The sequence below is a fragment of the Rissa tridactyla genome, chromosome 4 (genome assembly GCF_028500815.1).
Source record: "Rissa tridactyla isolate bRisTri1 chromosome 4, bRisTri1.patW.cur.20221130, whole genome shotgun sequence".
NCBI lineage: Eukaryota > Metazoa > Chordata > Aves > Charadriiformes > Laridae > Rissa > Rissa tridactyla.
In genome coordinates this window covers 42,787,502-42,808,447 of record NC_071469.1, presented here as the reverse complement: position 1 = coordinate 42,808,447, position 20,946 = coordinate 42,787,502, and the positions used below count along the sequence as shown (strand labels likewise).

Here is a 20,946-nt window from a genome sequence, read left to right as displayed (position 1 = left end):
TGGGAACAACCTTAAAATCAACCAGGCTTTCTTAGGCAGCAACAATTTCACAGACAGGCTAAGACTCCTACAAAGTGCTTTTTGGTTGTTGCAGTGTAAGGCATTAGACTTAATTAAGACGTTGATTTTTATCTCTTTTCCCTCCTCCTTCCCTCCAATGCTTAAATCAACTTTGTTCTACTGGCATTTTAGACCGCAGCAAAATATTATCTACTGTCTAATGGCAGACACAATACAGATGAAGCAGCTGTTCCTCCCCAGCTGGTCACCTTACCTGGATCCTCAATGCTGAGGTTCTTCATAAGCCACTGCACAATATCAGCACCTAAAAAAAAAAAGTGAAGAAAGCATTAAATGCTGAGACCACAAGGTTTGAGAGCCATAGAAAGAGATAACATTGAGACAGATACAGTAGAACTGATGTGAATTTTATTCCCTTTCCATTTTTATCTCCGCTGGGCTTTCAGAACGTTTTTCCTTCTTGTGCCATACTCTAATTACACAGTTATTGACAGGTACTAAGTCCCAAGAAGGATTCCGTGTAATAGGAGCCTTGATATACTTTAAGGCAGATATTACTCCAATGGTTCCATGTAACTTTTTCTCTCCCAGTTGCTTCTCTCTCATTTTAGCATACAGGGAGTTATGTTTCTGCAGGTGCTAGGTAGCAAGGTGAAGGAAGTTTACTGGTACCTTGCACCTGTTACATCAGAGGCAATAATCTAGAAGTACAGAACCAAGTTATCAGTCAAAAAAAGATAGAGGAAAGTCTCGCTTATGTCAAAGACAAGCAATGTCTTGGAGAAGGAAGTGCGATTCATTGTCCCTTTAACTGAACCACTGTTGAGCTGTCACCTTCTAGCGATCGCACCAGCAGCATGGTGGCCAGGAGCAGAGAAGTGAGTCTTTAAGGCCCATGAGGTAGCTTAATAGGTTTTCAGGGCCCATCAAGGAGTACAAAGCTTGTTGCTATTCTTATAAACAGCACAAAGATCTCTAGGATTGATTCTCTGCATGTATACTACCTCTCTCTTGCTCCCATGAAAGTCATAGAAGTGGAGAACTTGTCGCTGTTCAGTAGAAGCGAAGGCCTTTTATCAAAATACAGCGTGACAGGGCACCAAATTTAGTTAAACCCCATATTCAGAAAGCTAAGCCTAAAATGAAACATAATGGTGTGTACAAGTCAGCTAACATGACTTGTCCAAAGTCAAACTCAATCAGCAAAGGCCCTTGGAGGCAATTTAGCAAGCCCGTGCCGAGTTATGGCTGCCTGCAGCACAACATAACGACGTGTGTCTGGATGCAGTCCTAACACTAAGTCCTTCCCAGCATACAGTCAATTTTTGAGAAATATTTGCATTCACATTCTTAATACTTAGTATTACTAAGTAATACTTAGTGCTGTGCTTTGTGAGAGATACATTGGTTGAAGACAGCATATGAGAAAAGGAACTGATCAACCGTATGGTTCCGGCTTACTAAACAAACCCTGGAGAACCTCATTTGCATGGAGCACTTCTGAGATCAGACATGGTGGCTACTTCAAGAAATAGGATACGCCACATGATGCCTGTTCCAGAAAAGGTCTGAAGAACATTTTGCTTTCCATGGGCTCAGAGCATCCCCACACCCTCATAAACTTTAAATACAAGGAAGGCCAGGAGTCACAAGTATGATGTGCCACAGAGAGAGAGGCAACAGGCATTGCTAGTGTCCCAGGCCCTTGCAATACCTTCAGGTCTGAGTGACTCTCCCATACAGGTGAAATTCACACTAGAAATGTGGGTTCTAGCCCACGCAGAAGGGGGTGGCAGCTCCCGCTCCCCGGCCAATGCAAGTTGACCCACAACTCTGCAAGGCGCACCAGTAAACCCTCTCCAGGCAGACTTCAGCAGCAAGGAGGAATATGGACCTGACCTCCCTCCTCTCCCACCCAGGGCTGGTAAAACAACTTACTTGTCCCCCACAGGCAATCAACAGAGCTCCTGAAGATGAGGGAAGCATCTGCTTTCACTTAAATACTGGGCAAACAGATGTGACCAACAAGCAGCAGCTGGGCATTGTCTCAATCTGCCTCGTAGGTATCAACAAACCAGATACTAAAGCACCACCAATCTCACAAGCTTGTACTCTCAGCTCTCTAGTCACTCTCCATGCTTCCCAACTCCATCTAAGAGCAATTCAAATTGACAAGATCCTACTTGGAAAGTTATTCCAGAACCCTTTTTTTTCCCTTTTTTTATATGCATTTGATGTCATACCTGTATTATCAGTTAATGGAACGAATTGTTCTCCATCCTTGATAGTTCCTCCTAAGGGTTTCTACAGAGGGCTGACACATTGCCTCCCTACCTCCACTTCACTCAACCAACCAAACTCCTTTAGTCTCCTCCCTCTACTTTATCATTCAGCAACTTTTCAAATTTAAGTTCCGTTTCTCTGCACTGGGGGCACCAGAACTGCAGGCAGTACCTTGCAGAACATCTAACCAATGCCTCCGGCAATGGTGACAGCACTTTCCTGCCTCTGCATCCTAAAGTCCCATCATTTTTTTGAGAATAGTAAATTTATTCAGAAAAAAGATGTCTGAGGGATCCAAAACTACCTGCTAGATGAGAACACCTCCAGTGAACAGTGCTAGCTGAATAACATATGGGAGAAATGTTCAGAGCCAATAACTGTTGTTTTGGCAAGTTTGTTAATAAAATATTCTATTTTATAAACACTGTTGTTTCCTTTTGCCTTTTACAAAACAAAAATATCCTAAAGATAGAACCAAACATTTGAGGTTAGAAAACCAATCTAGAAGACTCAAACTGAAGTGCTTCCGCATTGTTAGAAACAAAACAAAACCTCACAAAATGCTGTCTTTGTTTCAAGTAAAAACAGAATCTTTCTTGCTTTTTTTGTTCATCCCCCAAACTAAGAAGTCCACTATTTCTCCTGATTTTGGTCTCAGATTACAGGCTTGCAGTGATCTCTTAGGCATTGTATTGCCAAGTGATGCGACAGCCGATATCTGAAAATCATCTAGAGTAGCGCATTGCTTTGCTCAAGGGAGGTGAAGTGCATTCTGCATGATCCCTCTTCAGATACACAGGAATACTTAATGCAGGATTAAGTCCCACTCCATTTTTACATAGAATTATCACGTCCCCAGCTCTACACCTCTTTTGAGGAATCTATTCAATTTTCATCAAACTACAATGAAAAATTCAAGTACCGGTGAAAGCCGGTTGCCCTGTCTTTCTTCCCCCTGCTAGTAAGATTAAAAAAGAAAGGTTTAAAGGGGCAAGTAAACTGAAGTCACTGACTCAACCAGAACTCCCGTGATCAGCCCGACCACTCCGGAATATAAGCAGGACTTGAGAGCAGGGATTTTAATTTGTCTCCGTTAAAAACATGAAGTCATTCCTGAATGTTGCCAAGAGCCTGGAAGATTTTATAGCTGTTCTCCAGTTGTCCTGAGGCAGACAGATTATCTTTCTGCTGAGTTTGCTGAACCATTATTTATCACCTGCCAAGACTGATTACTCACCCTCAGGACAATGACAAGTCTTTCCTTCCTCTGTTAATTACTGTCATCATTAATAGCCATGTCACTAATTAATATTCAATCATAATGAAAACTCTTTACTGCCATCTCCCACACCACCTTCAATTTTTAGGGTTACCCTCACACGTTGGCTTTTCCTCTGCTTGTAGCTCTTTCTGTCTCCGCAATCTACTTTTGCCCACCTAGAAACACTACTTACGCCCTTTCTCAGATAAGAAAATTCAGATTTATCCTTATAAGACACGGTGAAGACTTGAGCGAGTCTTTTACAAGGCTCTACTCTGTCAGACAAAGACACAGATTACTTTATCTGTAAATTTTCCAGAAAACTTCATCTTAACCTTTCCTGTAGGTTAAGCCTGACAGACAGTCCTCACATAACTCACCATCCCAAAAAGATCTTTTCTGGCAGATTTTCAGATTCCACAGTTCACAAGCTCTTTCAGAAGACACCCAAGGGAAACACTTGACCCTGACATGTTTCCACTAAACACTAATAGGGCATTTGAGATCTTCTGAAAACAAATAGTTGGGCATGTTTTCAAAACAGAAAAAGTTGCTATATCCCGGTAAAGGAATGGCTCCCATCTCCTCTATGCTCCTCTCCATACGTCTACATTTCCTCTGAATCAGTATGCTCCGTTCAAGGATAGTCAACAGCCTGTGAACATCTATTCCTTCTCACCTATAATGAAATATATCTTTTTGCTTTAGGCTCTTCTTTGAAGCTGAAGTAGATCAAGGTGCTTGATACCAACAGAATAGTTGTATTTTTTATGCTCAAACAGATTCACAATGACCATTTATCCATCTACCTGGTTCAGAGACACACTAGCAGTTTTACATTTCTTGCTGTCTTCTCCATTTTCTGTTCGGCCTCAGTGATCCTATAATAGTAGCTAGTGTTCTCAGAACGCCACTGCCTGTCAACGTGACAAATGAGTGGCCAGCCATGAAAAGATAAATTAAAAGAAAAAAAGTTCACAAGGTGTGAGGCCATGGGCAAGATGCAGTTAATCAGGTAAGTCACCACCACTGTATTTGATACCTTTTCTATGCAACCTAAGTTGTTCTACCTCTTCCAGAAAATCCAGGAATTGCTTGGAAAACACAGAGCCACCTATAATCAGATTCGCCCATCTTCTACGCACTGTGTGAAACAGCAAAGGCAGACAGAACGCCATGCTCTCCTCCAGCAATTTCTAAAGATGTGCTGCTGGTTCTGGGCAAAGGAGCCAGGACCAGTGGGGTCTGCTTGTCATCCAGTGGACGGGGCGTGTCCCTGACAAGGCATACATATGTACAAACACACACACATGTATAAAAATAAAAACCACAATAGTATTTCTGACACTTCAGCAAACACGCGCATCTTTTGCATTTCTTCTTAGGCCTGATAAGACAACTGCATTTTTTGCTGAGTGTCCTGAGGTGGCAGAGCTGGTACCCACTGCTGTGTGGAGCTCCACAGTGATTTGACATGGGACATCTTGTGCCACAGGTGCTGCACCAGTGACCAGGGACTAAAGTCTGTCCTCTCTCATGGGAGTCGCTGAGCTGAGCCCTGAGGTGGGATGCTTTGGATCTCAGATTATTCACAGCTTCACATTGCACTGACAAATACTAACACTGAAGAAAATAATGTCTTAAAAACAATTTAAAAAATACTGTCTGATCATGTTATGAAAGAATTTGTCACGTATACATCTCTACAGGAACGGACATAAGATTGCTTGGTTATTTCCTCTGTCTTCTACCAGTGTTAGTGTAACCCTAATATTGCCTGAACATACCTTAATGATTTTTAAAAAACATTAAATATTTTTGCATAGTAGTTGGGGTTTTATGTTTGTTTGGTTGGGTTTTTTTTTGGGGGGGGTTGTTTTGTTTTGGGTTTTTTTTGGTTTGTTTTTTTTTTTTTTAATTTTACAAAAGGAATATGAAAACTGTGAAACCTTCAGCTCCATCTACACACCCCGTGACACACACTATGGGCAAACAAGCTCTGTGCCTAGCCTCTGCTGTCAGTCATCTCCAAACTCAAGGTTCAGACAGTATTTTGTTGAAAAGGTGAAAATGTGTTCTCCTTCCTGTCACTTATTCTTGAAAACAGATGAACCCATTTTAGCAACAAATTTTCCAAACAATTTGCTCCTGAGCTCAGACCAGTCTTATAATATTTCTATCAGAAAAGCGAGACTAAAAAAATAAAAATAATCACAAGCAGTCAAAATGACTCATAAGAATACATGCATAGGTGTATGAGCAGCCACTCAAGCTGCTTCCTACCCTGCCAAACATCGCAATCAGACTATTAAATGGTAATAATGTGTTTTGGTCCCCCCAAACAGCACTGGGTCCTTGGTTAATCTAGGACGAAAAGATTAATTGATTATCCACACTTTTACCACCGGGCTTACAAAAATAAACAAATGAACATCATCCATGATAAAGGGCAAAATGATTTCATACAAAATTTCTCAAGACCTCCAGGACTCCCTGGTACTATTTTTCTTACACAGAGCCCCCCACTGACTCACAGAGCGATTTCAGCTTGGTTGGAAGTGTAGACTCCTGCTCACAGGAGGGATTTAATGCAAACCACTGATTTTTTTTAAATTTTTTTTTTTTTTGGTGGGGGGGAAAGGGGGGAATATCTAGGTCTATCCTGTGTATTCTGTTACAAATATTGGGGAAGCACTTTACAGAATTTGCCTACAATAAGCACACAAATAAATACCAATGCCAACTAAAAATAAAATCTCAGCAGTTGACTCAGAAAATGTGGTAATTGCAGCTCTCCTCTATCAGCATGTGGTAATTGCACCACTCAGTGTCAGCAAGGAGCATCATCAAAGCTACAACAGCTTAGAGCTTCTAGCAATAGCAATTTTCCTTTACATTATATTCACTTTAAATCTTGTTTGTGAATTATTAACAATCAGCAGCAGCAGGAGTGTTACCCCTTTTTGATCAAAGCCGCCAAAGTTTCTAAGGAGTCTTTTTGTTCATCGTAACTTTTGAGTGCTTGAATTTACAATTTACTTTTCTTGTAACAAAAAATTTGAAAATATCATACTTTGTGTGAAGTAAGGATGATGCTTGGTAGAAGGTGGAAAGCAGCACACTGAGCTAAGTTGCACGTGAGCATTCCAGGACGACAAAACGATGACAAGGACAGAATATTTGTAAATTTAATGGGTTCAAAATCTCTGATCCTCTGCCTTTTCCTGACAACGACATGGGTTATTTATCACTGCATTTGGGCTGATACGACATTCCAACCATTTCTTCATCCCTCCTCTGTCTGCTTGACTGTTATCTACAGAAAGCTGTTCGGTATGATTGCGCATTTATACCAATGTCACTATTTCAGAGATGAGTCCCATATAAATACTAATCATTGTGATTTGTATGTTGCTTTTGAACTTAGAAAGCACGCTGTACCTCTCTTGCATGAGTGTCCATTTCTGTGTAAGCAAAACCATCACAGATTTATCAAAAGCCTATTAAGATTAACAACTCTGATGTTTGACTCGTGCGCATTCTTGTCCCTGACACCAGGCCCTGAAGCAAAATTAACAGCAAATCTATTCATAAATTCTTTCACAAAAGGGAGTAATGACCCAGACTTGCGGCTGCACTGAGAAGTGTTGATAGACACTTGTGGTGTTGGGAGAGTGACAGAAGGTAACCTTCCAAGGAGAGAGACAATGGCACGGGCTCGGTAGTCATGGTGGGGAAAGAAGATGAGCAGCTGAGGGCATTGGCTCAGGAACGAGACCAGGGAGAGGGCAACACACTGGAGTCACAGAGCTGCTCGTGTGCTCTAACTAGGAACTGAATAGGCATTTCTAGCAACTGAGTGCTAACACACTTTGAAATAGCTTACAAAGTAATGGGCTGCAAATTCGCAATTTAACCATCAGCACTGCAGTGTAAATTCCATCTTTGTCTCCAATATGTATTTTACACATAATGCGCACACACAATCTCTCCTGCCTGCATTTTAAATATAAACGGATATGAAAGACAGATTTGGATTTGCAAAATCCAAACTCCTTGCATACTTTCACCCTGTTAGTAGCTCCTTCTTCTGAACTGCTATTTGGAGGGACTTCTGCCTTCTCATCAAACGGGCCAGGCTACCAGAGCACGCATACGCTCTATGATGCAACCCACAGAGGGAGATTTTCATAAGGCAGGAATCAATAAACGACCAGACAAGGCAGAACAGAGCTATGCATGGGCTAATTTACCCAGGTAACAAAGATAAATTAGATTGCAAGATCTCAGAGATATCACGGCCAGACCGCTTTCATTACTATGCTGCCCATCTGAAAATCATTCAGTACATGGTGTGAAAGCGAGAAGCAGACAACATACCCTAAGACAGGCTTCTGGCTTGCACCAACAACACTTAAAAGCAGGCAGCCAGTGCTGAGGAGCAGAAGGATGCCACTAGCTGAGCGCCCTGCGTTTAAAATGATTGTTCTACAGTGGCATTAGTAAGGCTGAGCTAGCAAACCTCTTGATGGACACACAGTTAATCCCAGTGAGAGAGGTCTGCCAGCACAGATTAAACCAGGTCCCCAACTGGAAAAAAGCAATACCAGCAAAAGGTCTTTTTCCAGTTGACCCGCACCAATATGAAGCGTTTGGTGGTACGCCAGCCCCAGCCTTGTTCTCACTCTGCTTCGACAGAGCTGTGGCACATCGGCCCAGCACCTTTCACTGCTTACGCACCGGCATTTGCTCGCACCAGGAGATACCAAGCAGCGGTCCCACTGCAGGAGCGGCCACACTGATTTATTTGTGCTAAACATTCCTCACCTGCCTTGGAAAACCTGAGCTGCTATCAGGTCTGTGCTACCTAGAGACAGGCCCGGCAGCAATAAACATGCTGACAGACCCAAGCACATACATACACGCACCCTCCAGAACCCAGAATATATCATAACCCCTGCCCTGCCATACCCCCTGCTGTTGCTTTGCTTCACTAGAATTTGGCCTGCTCTAATTTAGAGACATACTGTGTGACCCGTGTCCAAATCTTGTGCCCTCCTCAAATGCAACTCCGAACAAACGACTGTCACAACAAGTACGGGGGGAAAATGGCAAAACAAAACAGATTAACAATTTCACACTTTGCGACGTTCCATGCCGTACCCGTTCCTCCTGTAACACCCCCAGAAGACGAGCACATTGCCTTGAGTGCCATTATAAAGGTACACAAGAGGCAGCAAAACTGTACCTTGCAGTCCCAGCCTCCCGGCAGCAACAGTTAGAACATTTAGTGGTAGCATCAGAAGTTACCTCCTTTTACAAATCGCTAAGAATTGCAGATGTACCTTTACACCTACAATTGATCATACATTTACAGTGGCTTTTCAGGCTGCTCTGCCTTTGCGTTACTCAGACTACTGAGGTGGCTCGTATAGCTTATCAGTTTGGCTCTCTGCCATATAGTAGTAGTTAAATGCCGCTCCTCACGCTGTCAAAATGATTCAGCAACAAAACAGCAAGGGAAGCAACTCCGAGCACTGCTGGAATTGGGGCTTTTGAAGATTCCCGTGTCAGATCTCGTTAGGGCCAAAACATTTTCACTGCTACGCAATTCATGCGCACAGCCTTTAAATCAAAGGCAATTTTTCTGTCATTTCAATCATATATATTAGTATTTTTAATAGCAAATTTCCTTCTCCAGAAGACAGGAAGATCAATAAAATGTAGAAGGTGACTTGTGTATTTCAGCATGTGACTATCAGGTCGCTTCACACTGCGTCCTCGTTCACAGAGCGTGTTCTAAAGGCTGTCACATCAAGGTCCTCCTCGCCCTCACCAGCGCTATAACAGTTTCCCTGCAAAGGTGTAAATGTCACCGACTGCTGCAAGACAGTAAAGTGCTCTGAAAGCTGCAGCATTTTAATGATTTTGGCACAATATTCATTCACTAGGAGATCTGACCCTGTAGCCCTCGCCTATGCCGGGTTGCTATGAATTTCCACAGTAATTCTGTTTGCAAAATCACTCCATTTTTAAACCTCCTAAAGAGCTCTGGCCACAACAGATCTCTCTCTCACAAGATCAGAGACTTCCATGTTAACTGCAGCAAAATTATTTTCTGTTCTCTCTATTAGAGATAAGGATAATTAGCATCACCTAACTTTTTAAGAAACTAACTTCATGCTGACACGTTGCTACTCTATTCCCACTCATTTTTCAGGAAAGACTGAGCATCACACTCGGTGTTTGCAGTGATGCAGTAACAGTCACATTACCCGGAAAATGAAATAACCCGACATCTGTAGTTCTTTCCCCTCCAGGAGTTAGTTGTCCTGAAAATGAAATAATCTGTACTGTACAGATTTTCCCCCTCCTTTCAATCACATATAACGCAGGGCGCACTGGAGTGCAGCTGGCCTCACTGGAGCTCTGTACTGGTGCAGCTGTCAATCAGGGACAATTCTCCAGTGAGATTAACATTGCACATATAATTTATTTTAGCCAACGCTAACACCAGATGAATTACGATCATAGAGCAATTGCTGACAATGTACTTACTGCCACGCTCAACAAAGAGACAGTATTGGCACTAATGCTGGATGTCATATTTCAAACGGGGCTTCTTAAACAGTATGTAAAAGGTGCTTATACTGGCAAGGAGCAGCTGATTTTGCTGGCAACAGCTTGATACTGCATTTCAATTTTGGGCAGAGATATGTATCAGTGAGAATTTTAAACGTGCAGAACAATTTAATGATAACACTGAAACAATCAACAAGCACAAGTCTGTTGGCATTCATAGTTAAGTAACAAGTTCAAAATGGGTCAATTATTTGTTCTTTCTTACATTTGATGTATGTCTCAGGGCTGCGCACAGTAAGAGAAGCTGTAAGAACAACAATCAGCTTCTCTTAAATGCCTACATACTAAAGTTGCGTTTCCTGCCTGGTAAATACTCCAAGTTCATTTTATCAAATAACCTCTGAAAGCAAGAAGCATTTAAAAAAGCTGAAAGCTGCATTAAATCCATAACATTCAGTCTAAATAACTGAATCTACTGTCAAAACACCATGTAGCTTAGAACTGCAAAATATCTGTCTGTGAATTTTAGAAGGCGTTTTTGTTTCCATACTAAGATGGAGGGAATCTAGGAAAATATTTTCCTTTCTTCCCCCCAAGAATCTGAAGACCAACATTTTATTTAACTCCTTTCCATGTAAGCATGGGTTTGGACTTGGAAAAGTAGCTCCTCGGAGAACTCGGCGGTGCAACACCCGACAGCAGTGGGACAAACCAGACAGTGCTGCTGCTGCTGCTGCTTTCCTATTTCCATCCAACAACGCCTCGGCCTCAGGCCCAGTGGCTTCACTCGCTTCTTTCTGGAAATCTCATGAGGGTGAGAGAAAGTTGTCAACTGTCGCTGCTGACTCTTGACAAAACCCAGTCTGGCACGTCGGCCACTTTGTGTGCTCTGAACTCTGCCAAGTCCTGGCGAGCGTGGCAGGAACACCCTCAGACCTCACAACGCTTCTCAGCGGGCACAGTTTGCCTGGGCAAATTTGCAGAGAACAGCAAAACACATTCTGGCACTATTCGTTTCAACATAGGTAAAACTCAAAATCCTCCCTCTGTACACCAAAAGCTTTCTTTAAAGCCAGAAACACTGTATTCTGTAAGGGCTTAGGAAATATTATAATTCATCAGATGTTTTGCCATGATAAAGGAGAAAAGGCTTAAAAGAGTTTCAGAGAACAGAGTTTCACAAGTGATCGGAGAAACTAGAACTATGTGAATACTTTAACAAAAAACCTTCCTGTAAATATTTAAAAAAAACCAAATCACAATACAAGCAAATACATTTCACTTGTGCTCACAAGACTTTTGTATTTGCTTTCCAGTAATAACAACTGTTTCACATTTATATTGTAATATCCTCAGGGTCCCGCCAGTAAGTGCTGTGCCAATACAGAGTTAGTGCCCTGCCTCTGAATTTTATTACAGCAGTAAGCTGACTGACACGGATGTCAGAGCAACTGTTTTTCAGCGAGCAGTCATGGAAAGCAAATGCTGGTTTTGTAGATGTGAGCATATCTGCTAGAAACCTACATTAAAAAGTCCTGGGCACTGACTGCAGAACAGGGACTCTCTCACATGGATTTTTTGTTAAATCAATGCTTTTTTTTTTTTTTTTTAACCATAGGGTTGGAAGGGACCTCTGGAGATCATCTAGTCCAACCAGATCAACTAGTCCAACCCCCCTGCCAAAGCAGGTTGCACAGGAACGCATCCAGGTGGGTTTTGAATGTCTCCAGAGACAGAGACTCCACCACCTCTCTGGGCAGCCTCTTCCAGTGCTCTGCTGTCCTCAAAGTAAAGAAGTTCCTCCTCATGTTTAGGTGGAACTTCCTATGCTCAAGTTTGTGCCCATTACCTCTTGTCCTGTTGCTGGGCACCACTGAAAAGAGCCTGGCCCCATCCTCCTGACACCCACCCTTTAAGTATTTATAAGTGTTGATAAGGTCCCCCCTCAGCTGTCTTTTTTCCAGACTGAAGAGACCCAAATCCCTCAGCCTTTCTTCATAAGAGAGGTGTTCCAGTTCCCTTATCATCTTTGTAGCCCTTTGCTGCACCCTCTCCAGCAGTTCCCTGTCCTTCTTGAACTGGGGAGCCCAGAACTGGACACAGTACTCCAGGTGCGGCCTCACCAGGGCAGAGTAGAGGGGGAGGATGACCTCCCTCGACCTGCTGGCCACACTCATCTTGATGCACCCCAGGATGCCATTGGCCTTTTTGGCCACAAGGGCACATTGTTGGCTCGTGGTCATCCTGTTGTCCACCAGGACTCCCAGGTCTCTTTCCACAGAGCTGCCCTCCAGCAGGTCAGCCCCCAACCTGTACTGGTGCATGGGGCTATTCCTCCCCACGTGCAGCACCCTACACTTGTCCTTGTTGAATTTCATAAGGTTCCTCTCTGCCCAAATCTCCAACTTGTCTAGGTCTCTGTACGGCGGCACAGCCTTCCGGTGTGTCAGCCACTGGTGTGTCAGCCACATTTTAATTTGTAATTAAAATTAAAATAAATTTTCCCAGGGCTACAAATATTCTTAGAATCATAGAATCATTTAGGTTGGAAAAAGACCTTTAAGATCATCGAGTCTGACCACAAACCAATGTTTGTCTTGAAACAAAAAGGACTGTGCCAGACATTTTACTACGGGGGGGGAGGGAGAAAAAAAAAACAACCAAACAAAAAACCAACCCCACAATCCTATGGCCACCAGCTGAATTATTCTACACTAGTAATTTAATGAAGCCTCTTCAAATACTTTCAGAACACGTTCGTGGCCAGCAGGTTGAGGGAGGTGATTTTGCCCCTCTACTCCGCTCTGGTGAGACGCCACCTGGAGTACTGCGTCCAGCTCTGGGGCCCCCAACATAAGAAGGTCATGGACCTATTCGAACAGGTCCAGAGAAGGGCCACGTAGACGATCAGAGGGCTGGAGCACCTCTCTTATGGGAAAAGGCTGAGAGAGTTGGGGTTGTTCAGCCTGGAGAAGAGAAGGCTCCGGGGAGACCTTATAGCGGCCTTCCAGTACCTAAAGGGGGCCTACAGGAAGGATGGGGAGGGGGTTCTTATCAGGCAGTGGAGCGATAGGATGAGAGGTATCGGTTTTAAACTGAAAGAGGGGAGATTTAGGTTAGATATTAGGACGAAATTCTTTATTGTGAGGGTGGTGAGACACTGGCACAGGTTGCCCAGGGAAGCTGTGGATGCCCCATCCCTGGAAGTGTTCGAGGCCAGGCTGGATGGGGCTTTGAGCAGCCTGGTCTAGTGGGAAGTGTCCCTGCCCAGGGCAGGGGGGTTGGAACTAGATGACCTTTAAGGTCCCTTCCAACTCTAACCATTCTGTGATTCTCATTTAAAAGACATACTGCCCCTTCCCTCCTTTCACCTTTTTGCCCATTCTCCTTCCTCCTTGCCCCAAACCCCCGGCAGGTGGAGCTCACCGAGCATCACCAGCTCCGGCACGGCCTCCAATGGCACAGAAACAGCGCTGGGGCTGCCCGCCCGCCACCTGGGTCGCCTGCGGCTGGCGGCAGGGGCTGGGCAGGCAGTGCCCCCGGCCGGCCGGCAGGTGGCGCTGTTGTCCAGGGAATCGGGGGCGGTGCGAGGCGGCTCGCCCCGGCCGGCGGGATCGGCGGCTGCCCGGTAGCCGGTGGCCACCGGCCCTCCTCTGGGTACAGCCCAGGCTCAGGGGGCCCGACCCGCCGCCGGCTTACCGCACGCTGCGAGGGGGAGGCTGGGAAATCAGGTGGAGCCCGCACCCGTTCTGAAAGCACCGCTCGTGGTCTCACGGTGTGACTGATGTCGCAGGTAATGACAGTCAACGCAGGCTGCAGGCGGAGAGGAGCGGGCACCGTCCTCTCCCCGCCCGGGGAGACACATGGGAGAGAGAGAAAGAGAGAGACAGAACGTCTCCACTGAAGTCACTCACAGGGTACAAGAGAAGCGAGATGAAAAAGTCCCAAGAAATCAACAGGCAGAATTACAACATCACAGCAAAATACAACACGTCACACCATCAGGTTGTATCCGAGAACAAGCGTGGAAAGGCAGAGAAAGGGAGGAAAGGCCTCCTTTATCTCCTGTCTATTTTTCCCTTTCGCATTCGCAAGGGTACACGCTGAGATGTGCGACACTCCTGTTTTTTGCTCAATGGGTCCCCAAGAAAGATGGTGACAGATTGGACACGGTGCTCCCATCGCCGTACCATCCACCTGGGGAGAGCCATGGAGCGGTGGCTGTCGCCCAGCCCAGCCAGCTCACAGCCTCCTCCCACAGTAAAGTACATACACAAATATTTGAGAGACACAATGGGAATGATGAGCTTTTTGACTTCGCCGTAGACCTTGCCTTTTATAAACGTATTCCACTTCTGTTTTACTGGAGAGAGAAAGGAATATCTTCGGATCTCAGAAATGCAATCAGATAAAAAAAAAAGCCTGGACTCAAGAGGAAAAGATGGATGAACATCTGTCATTTGAACTTTTTTTGTCCTCCCAGAGGAAAACAACCCACGCAAGCCCTAATGGGTTAAAGTTATGACCTTATGAATTGAACTGAATCATTTAAGAGAGGGGAAACATAAGCAGCGGGAGATACAGAATTCATCAAGAGGAACAACAGTTTTGAAGAAAAAAGTGTTTTGAAAGTACTACAGCATATTCATCCAAAGAACAGTACAATGGAAACAAGTAAAGTCAGTTCCAAAACAGATCATGTTAAACCCGGGGGAAAAAATGAGACAAAAGTCACTTCTACCTAACAAAATGTTTTGTCACTTTGAGAGGCAGGCACTAAAAATGAGATAAAAATACAGGAGCCTATGGCTTTGTCTCCGTAAATCCATACAATCTCTCCTAAGGAGCACAGGTCAGAGTAATTTGCTGGATTGCTCATGTATGGTCCCAGCTGCAAGAACAAGCATGAAAGTGATGTGTGGAATAAGTGGGACCAGAAGCCCCGCTGTACAAAAGCAGGGTAACTCAGTGATGGTTAATCATGACATCCAATCAAGCATAACAATACTGATTACATGTATTAATGTTATAAGTACTACACAGATCTCAATACAAAAAACTTCCAAAGGCCATATAAAAAAAAATAAATCACAAATCCAATCAACTGCAACACAGGAAAGGCCTCCCAAGTGGCCTTGTATTTTCTATGAAAATTTACAATTAGCAAGACCCAAACTGAGAGTTATATTGGAAAAGAACTGTCTTCAGTGGGCTACTGGGAGCAGTACGACTTTCCACTGGAGTCTGTAAGAGTCAGCGCATCTACCTGAAAGTGAGTTAGAAACATTTAAGATAACGAAGTCCTTTTCTGCAACTCATTGTACTTGACTTCTTCATCTAGTACACTGGAGCCTGGAATCAGGGACGTCCAAGCTTCAGTTCTGGTACATTGTTGTACAGCTTTGGAAAGAACATAAAATTACATGGCTGAGAAAAGTGTAATAATAATATTCAGGTGTCTCTCAGCAGGGTTATAAAGATTAGTGAATTGATGTTTACCTAGCACTTTGAAAACATAAAACACCACACAACTTCATAGTGTGTTGAACGTTAATACTAATTCCTGCCAGTGGAGTTCCCCAGTCCTGCTCTCCTGTGCAGTCTCTCCTCTGTAAATGCTCATTTCTGGTTTTACTTCCACAGACTGAAACCTGTCGGTGCTTTGCAAATTTTGCTAGCATTATGCACAGAGCAAACCACAGCGGGTCTCAAGGGAGGTAACGCAGAATATTGTTTCCAACCTGAGAGAACAAATTGAAAGGGCAATATTTACATTCCCTTGCCAGCTTACTCACAGACTGTCTTATGCAAACACGCTCAGTCTATGACAAGACCATACAAATCTGAAACCAAGATGCCAATCAAGGAACTTTATCTTGACAAGATATTACTGTCTAGTACCGGGCAGGTCCCTTTTGTAGGGCCCACTTACACTAAGCTCATTCAGCCAAGGACCATGTCCTTTATTTGACCTATTCTTCTTACAACAGCGCACAGCGTCAATGCTCCAGTCTCAGACAATCAGCTCGCACAGCTTCACTCCATCACTGTGGCTATCTGTGCTGCAAACTTTAAGCAAAGGCTGCTAGATTATGGCTAAACCAGCAACTTGCTGCCGGGAGCTGGTCTGGTGAGAGGAGAAGAGATTAAAGCAAGAGTTGATATTTGATTCTGAAAGTCATAAGAGTCTTCTATTCATTTAAATTTGAAAACACAGAGAGAGGTATATCACAGATGCAGGGATGACAGCCTTATGATAAAGTGCAGTACAGCATGACAAATTATTGACCCACTTCTTAAAGAAGCATCTCTCACACCAGTTTCAGCTCACCTTCCTGCAACACACCCTTCCAGTATCTAACATTGCAAGCCACATTCAGCATCTCCAGCTTTCCCTCTATGCCTCATTGGAAATAAAAACCTTTCTTCAAATTACACCTACAACACCCCAGAACGCTGGTCTAGCCAAATGATTGTGTTTCTGCTTTTGATAATGTGACTAACCCTCCTTAGATTTAGGTCTGGACCTCACAAATACCTGGCTTAACAGGAACAGCTGGCCTTGTGAGGCTCCCCTGAGGATATCGGTGCCCAGTAAACAACAAGCATATAGATACATCAGTCAAAACTGATATCACAGAAGCCTCCAGAAAAATACAGAAAAGGCCAACAAACTTGTGGCCTCACGAGTAGACCATAAACAGATCAAAGAAACACAAACAATTTAAACAGTTTAGTGTGGTTGAACTGTTCTCCTCTTCTTCCTCCAGGACATTGGAAACGGAACTGCGGCCCCAATCTAGACAGGTAAGCCAAGGGAGAACAGATTTATCCCTTGTTTGAAACGTAAACACAAAATGGTAAGATGTGTTTATTTCACAACCATTTCAGATTAAGTTTGCAGAAAAGTGGCTGATTCAGGATATGCAATCAAATCCAGGAAGCAGAGCAGTGACAGCAAAGCAGAAAAACCTACAGCAGGCTTACCATGGGCAACAAAAAAGCAGGTTTCAAACATCTGCAGATGCTCAGGAGCTAGACAGTTGTTGGTAATGCCTGTCTGAAGCACTACTTGCAGGGATGGCCAGCTTATGCCTTCTGGGCCACATGGCACTCCTGTGGGATTTAAGTGAGATTCCCACCCTTGCACAGGAGCTTCCAGGTCATCCGAATCTCTGACTGGAGGAGAAAGGGTGCCTGCACTGCTAGATTGCCAATGGAGCCAGCATGGGGAGGTGGGTACCATGGGAGGCCATGAGCACCTCCACCTGCTAATCGCTCTTCCAACTCTTACAGTTCTGAGGCTCATAAAATGGGGTCAGGAAGCCTCCAGCTTTTTGGCATGATTCCGTTGCCCGCTCCATAGCGCCAGTGCTGCCCAGCTAGCCCAGGGAACGCTCTGACCTGTCACCACATCAGGCTGTCCTGGCCGGGCAATAGCTGGTTGGGTTAAGTCCTGGTATCAAGGAAGAATATAATTGCCCATCAATACAGACCATTTTGACCACTAATGAATTCCTCCCCGAGAGCAGCATACCAAACCCACAATACGCCCTGCAAAAGCACATGCTAATGAAAACAGCCACACTGTTGATGGGGCTTAATTGCTTGGTATTAATGGAAGAAAAGTTGATCTATAGCAACAACAAATAGGGAGGGGTTATCACCTTGCTGATATCTTTTTTTGCGGGAAAGCTATCAGTGGCTATCAGGAATGGAGATAAGGAGGTCCCCAGGTTGGCTTAGATTCAACTAGAAATTTTTTTCCATTAAGATCTCTGCAATTTTATCATCTGGTTGTTAAATGCACATTTTTGTCTTAAATCTATTTTGGAGTAATTATATGGATTATGCTGGTTTAGAAGACTCCCTTTTATGAAACAAAATTGTTGGGTATTTGTATGCTGTCTGTAATTTGGTATTCTAAAGTAATAATTCTGAGAGCAAAACAATGCCGCTCCTTGCCTGCTTCTCCTTTTCTTCTCTCTGGTTGTTTGCATCCCTTTGCCTCCCTGAGTACACAAAGAAACGGACCTTTCCCTCAGATTATTACTGGGCCGTGGCAGCCTAATAACCATTCATGCTTTTGAGAATTTTCCTTAGAGAGATTTGTTACATCTTTTGACTATAAAAGGATGTCAACCCCAGATAAAATACCAATGCATCAAGAAGGTATCCTACAGAGAACCTTTCTGTGTTTTTAAAAGATGATGCTGGACACAAATTTCAAAAATACCAAAACAACTTAAGACTCCTTTGTTCCATTTTCAAACTGAAAGGCCCTCATGAGCCTGCATCCTATCAGCTTTCAACAACTATGTATTGACATAATAGTTAGAGCCATTTTTTTAACAGCAGACTTACTTTTTCAAAGGCACTTCGAGTATTTCACCTAGTCACGTAGATATTGGAGAAGCCTGCCCTTGGTCTCAAGCATTCAACCCTTTCTTGAGCTGCCATATAGTCCCAGACTAAATTCCATTAACTCATCAGGTTATACTGGTGAGACACTGGAACAGGTTGCCCAGAGAGGTGGTGGAGGCCCCATGCCTGGAGACATTCCAGGCCAGGCTTGGAAGCTCTGAGCAACCTGATCTAGTTGAAGATGTCCCTGCTTACTGCAGGGGGGTTGGACTAGGTGACCTTTAAAGGTCCCTTCCAACCCAACACAATCTATGATTCTATGATTTCTTTTCCCTTTACAATTCAGCAGTCAGCATTTTTTAAAACAGATTGAGATTTCTGGGAAAACATGGGCATATTTTTCTCTGTTTACACTTCAGTGTATAATTATACATTTTTAAAAAACCCATCCACAATGTGTAAACATTTTAGTTCATACACAGTAAAATAAACACCTATGTAATTCATATCAGTCTTTCAGTCCTGCAAAGATTTCTTCTAAAATGATCAACGTTATGTATCAAAATTGTCCCTTAAGGGTAAGCAGATAATTTCTTGCATGAAAGTCATCACTAATAATTAGAACATTAAAGGAACAAAGAACTCTATAGTTCCCGTATTTGACTAACTGTAAGCCACACACTTTAGACCCTGGTGGACATATGGGGTTTTTAGTACATTCCAGGCATATCTATAAATCCAGAATCTAAAAAAATTAACAAGTTTTGCATCAAAATGCCACCATTCAGCATGATCCCAATCAAGCATGAAAGGCTAAAACGCATCCTTGAGACAAGCACAGCCCAGAGGTGAGAAGAGAAAATAGGGGTGATGGCAAGTGGCAAACAAGGTCAGTACAGCAGAACAGGTCGAGCGTGTCCAGGTGGGATGTGTTAGGATAATAAAGGGAAAAATAATTTCCTTGAACTACAGGAAAAGATGAAACTTTAAGCATGCCTACACACTAAGGGCAAGACGTCCTGGCTGCTGAAGGTAACCAGTGCAGGATCCTCCTGCGCAGAGCAGCTGGTTCTCCATGGCCCTAGCAGTACCTTCAGCTACAAACGCATATTCTCAGCCAGCCTCTGCATCCTCGGTTAAGTAACTGAGACGGTTACTTGACTGTCTCTCGTTACATAGTCAGGTTAGAAGCAAAGGACTACTTTAAATGTTAACCTGAATGTTCTTTCAGTCATGCGCTCAAATCCAGTTCTATGAGACCACACTTTTGCCCATGTCACACGCACCAGGTAAAAAGTACATTATGTGTACATTTACAGGGTTTTACATATGCCAATGTAAAAGGCTGAAAAATTTATAATCATATTCCAAACTACTTCCTAGAAGGCTTTTTTTATCTTTACTGTGAGGTAAAAACATTTGTTTTGCATTTCCGAAAAATAAAACCGCAATCAAATCCAAACAGAATGGCAAAACACCTGACTGTGTCCACCACTGAGTCCTTCCTAGCAGACAGCTGGAGACCGAGGAACATACCGCCGCGGTATTGCTATACATGGCTTTTTTTTCTTATATGCTACCCTAGATATCCACTACAGGAGCCACGGCCTGAGAGAATATTGGTAGGCGTTGGTTTGACTCAGAGTGGGCATTACTTAACTACATCACCTTTTGCAGTTCATACCTGCTAATTGTTAAGAGTCTCACCTCAGAGAAATCTCCCATAATGCTCACGTCTCATTAGGTGAGACCAGTCCCTTCAGAAGCTGCAGGTTGTGAGGAAAAAGGCAGAAGCAGGAGGGAAGGGACAAAACTGAAAAGGGCACGCCTTATCGTCTGTCCCTCCCAGCGCCGACAGGGAGCTTGCAAAGGTATTGCCTTCACCATAATGGTTCCAAGGGCAGTTGCATGCATGGATGTCCAGATCAGCCTGGCTTCACTGGAAGCTACGCTTTTAGAAAACGAGTATCCCAACACCAGCGGAGATCCTGCAGAGTCTCTCTCGTGACTGTCCTGCAGAAACGCACCTCCGAATAGAGCACTTGCAGCTAATTCCCTAAACAGACGCAGTGCGGCCCCTCCAAAGCCCCTTCAGCAAATTCTCACCCAAAATATGGTATTGTACATTATCATCGCTACTACAGCCCTACCTGGCAGCTCTGATTATTTGCAGAGAATAGTCTGTATATTATCTTGTGCCCTCATAACATACCATGAAATTACTATCTTCAACAATCAACGCTTAACCTGTAAAGCTCAATAATAAAAACGGTAAGTTTTATGTGACAAAAAATGCAGCTGCCATTCATGTTAATGTGCAAGTCTACATAGACTTTCATTAGAGGTAGGACAGTGGAATTCAATAATACCAATCAGGAAATAAAGTTTGCTATGCAATGAGGCAAAACAGGATGAACTCTGCAAGCAACTCCCTC

The 20,946-nt window shown here is 43.7% G+C and overlaps 1 protein-coding gene across 2 annotated transcripts in view; it reads right to left on the bottom strand.

The window, feature by feature from the left end:
* Positions 1-20,946, bottom strand: part of RGS6 (regulator of G protein signaling 6) — a 294,403-nt gene that overhangs the window by 81,197 nt on the left and 192,260 nt on the right. For both annotated transcript variants that reach the window (XM_054200650.1, XM_054200651.1), the window contains exon 4: positions 275-325. In XM_054200650.1, the coding sequence (XP_054056625.1) occupies positions 275-325 (51 nt within the window). The remainder of the gene's footprint in view (positions 1-274; positions 326-20,946) is intronic.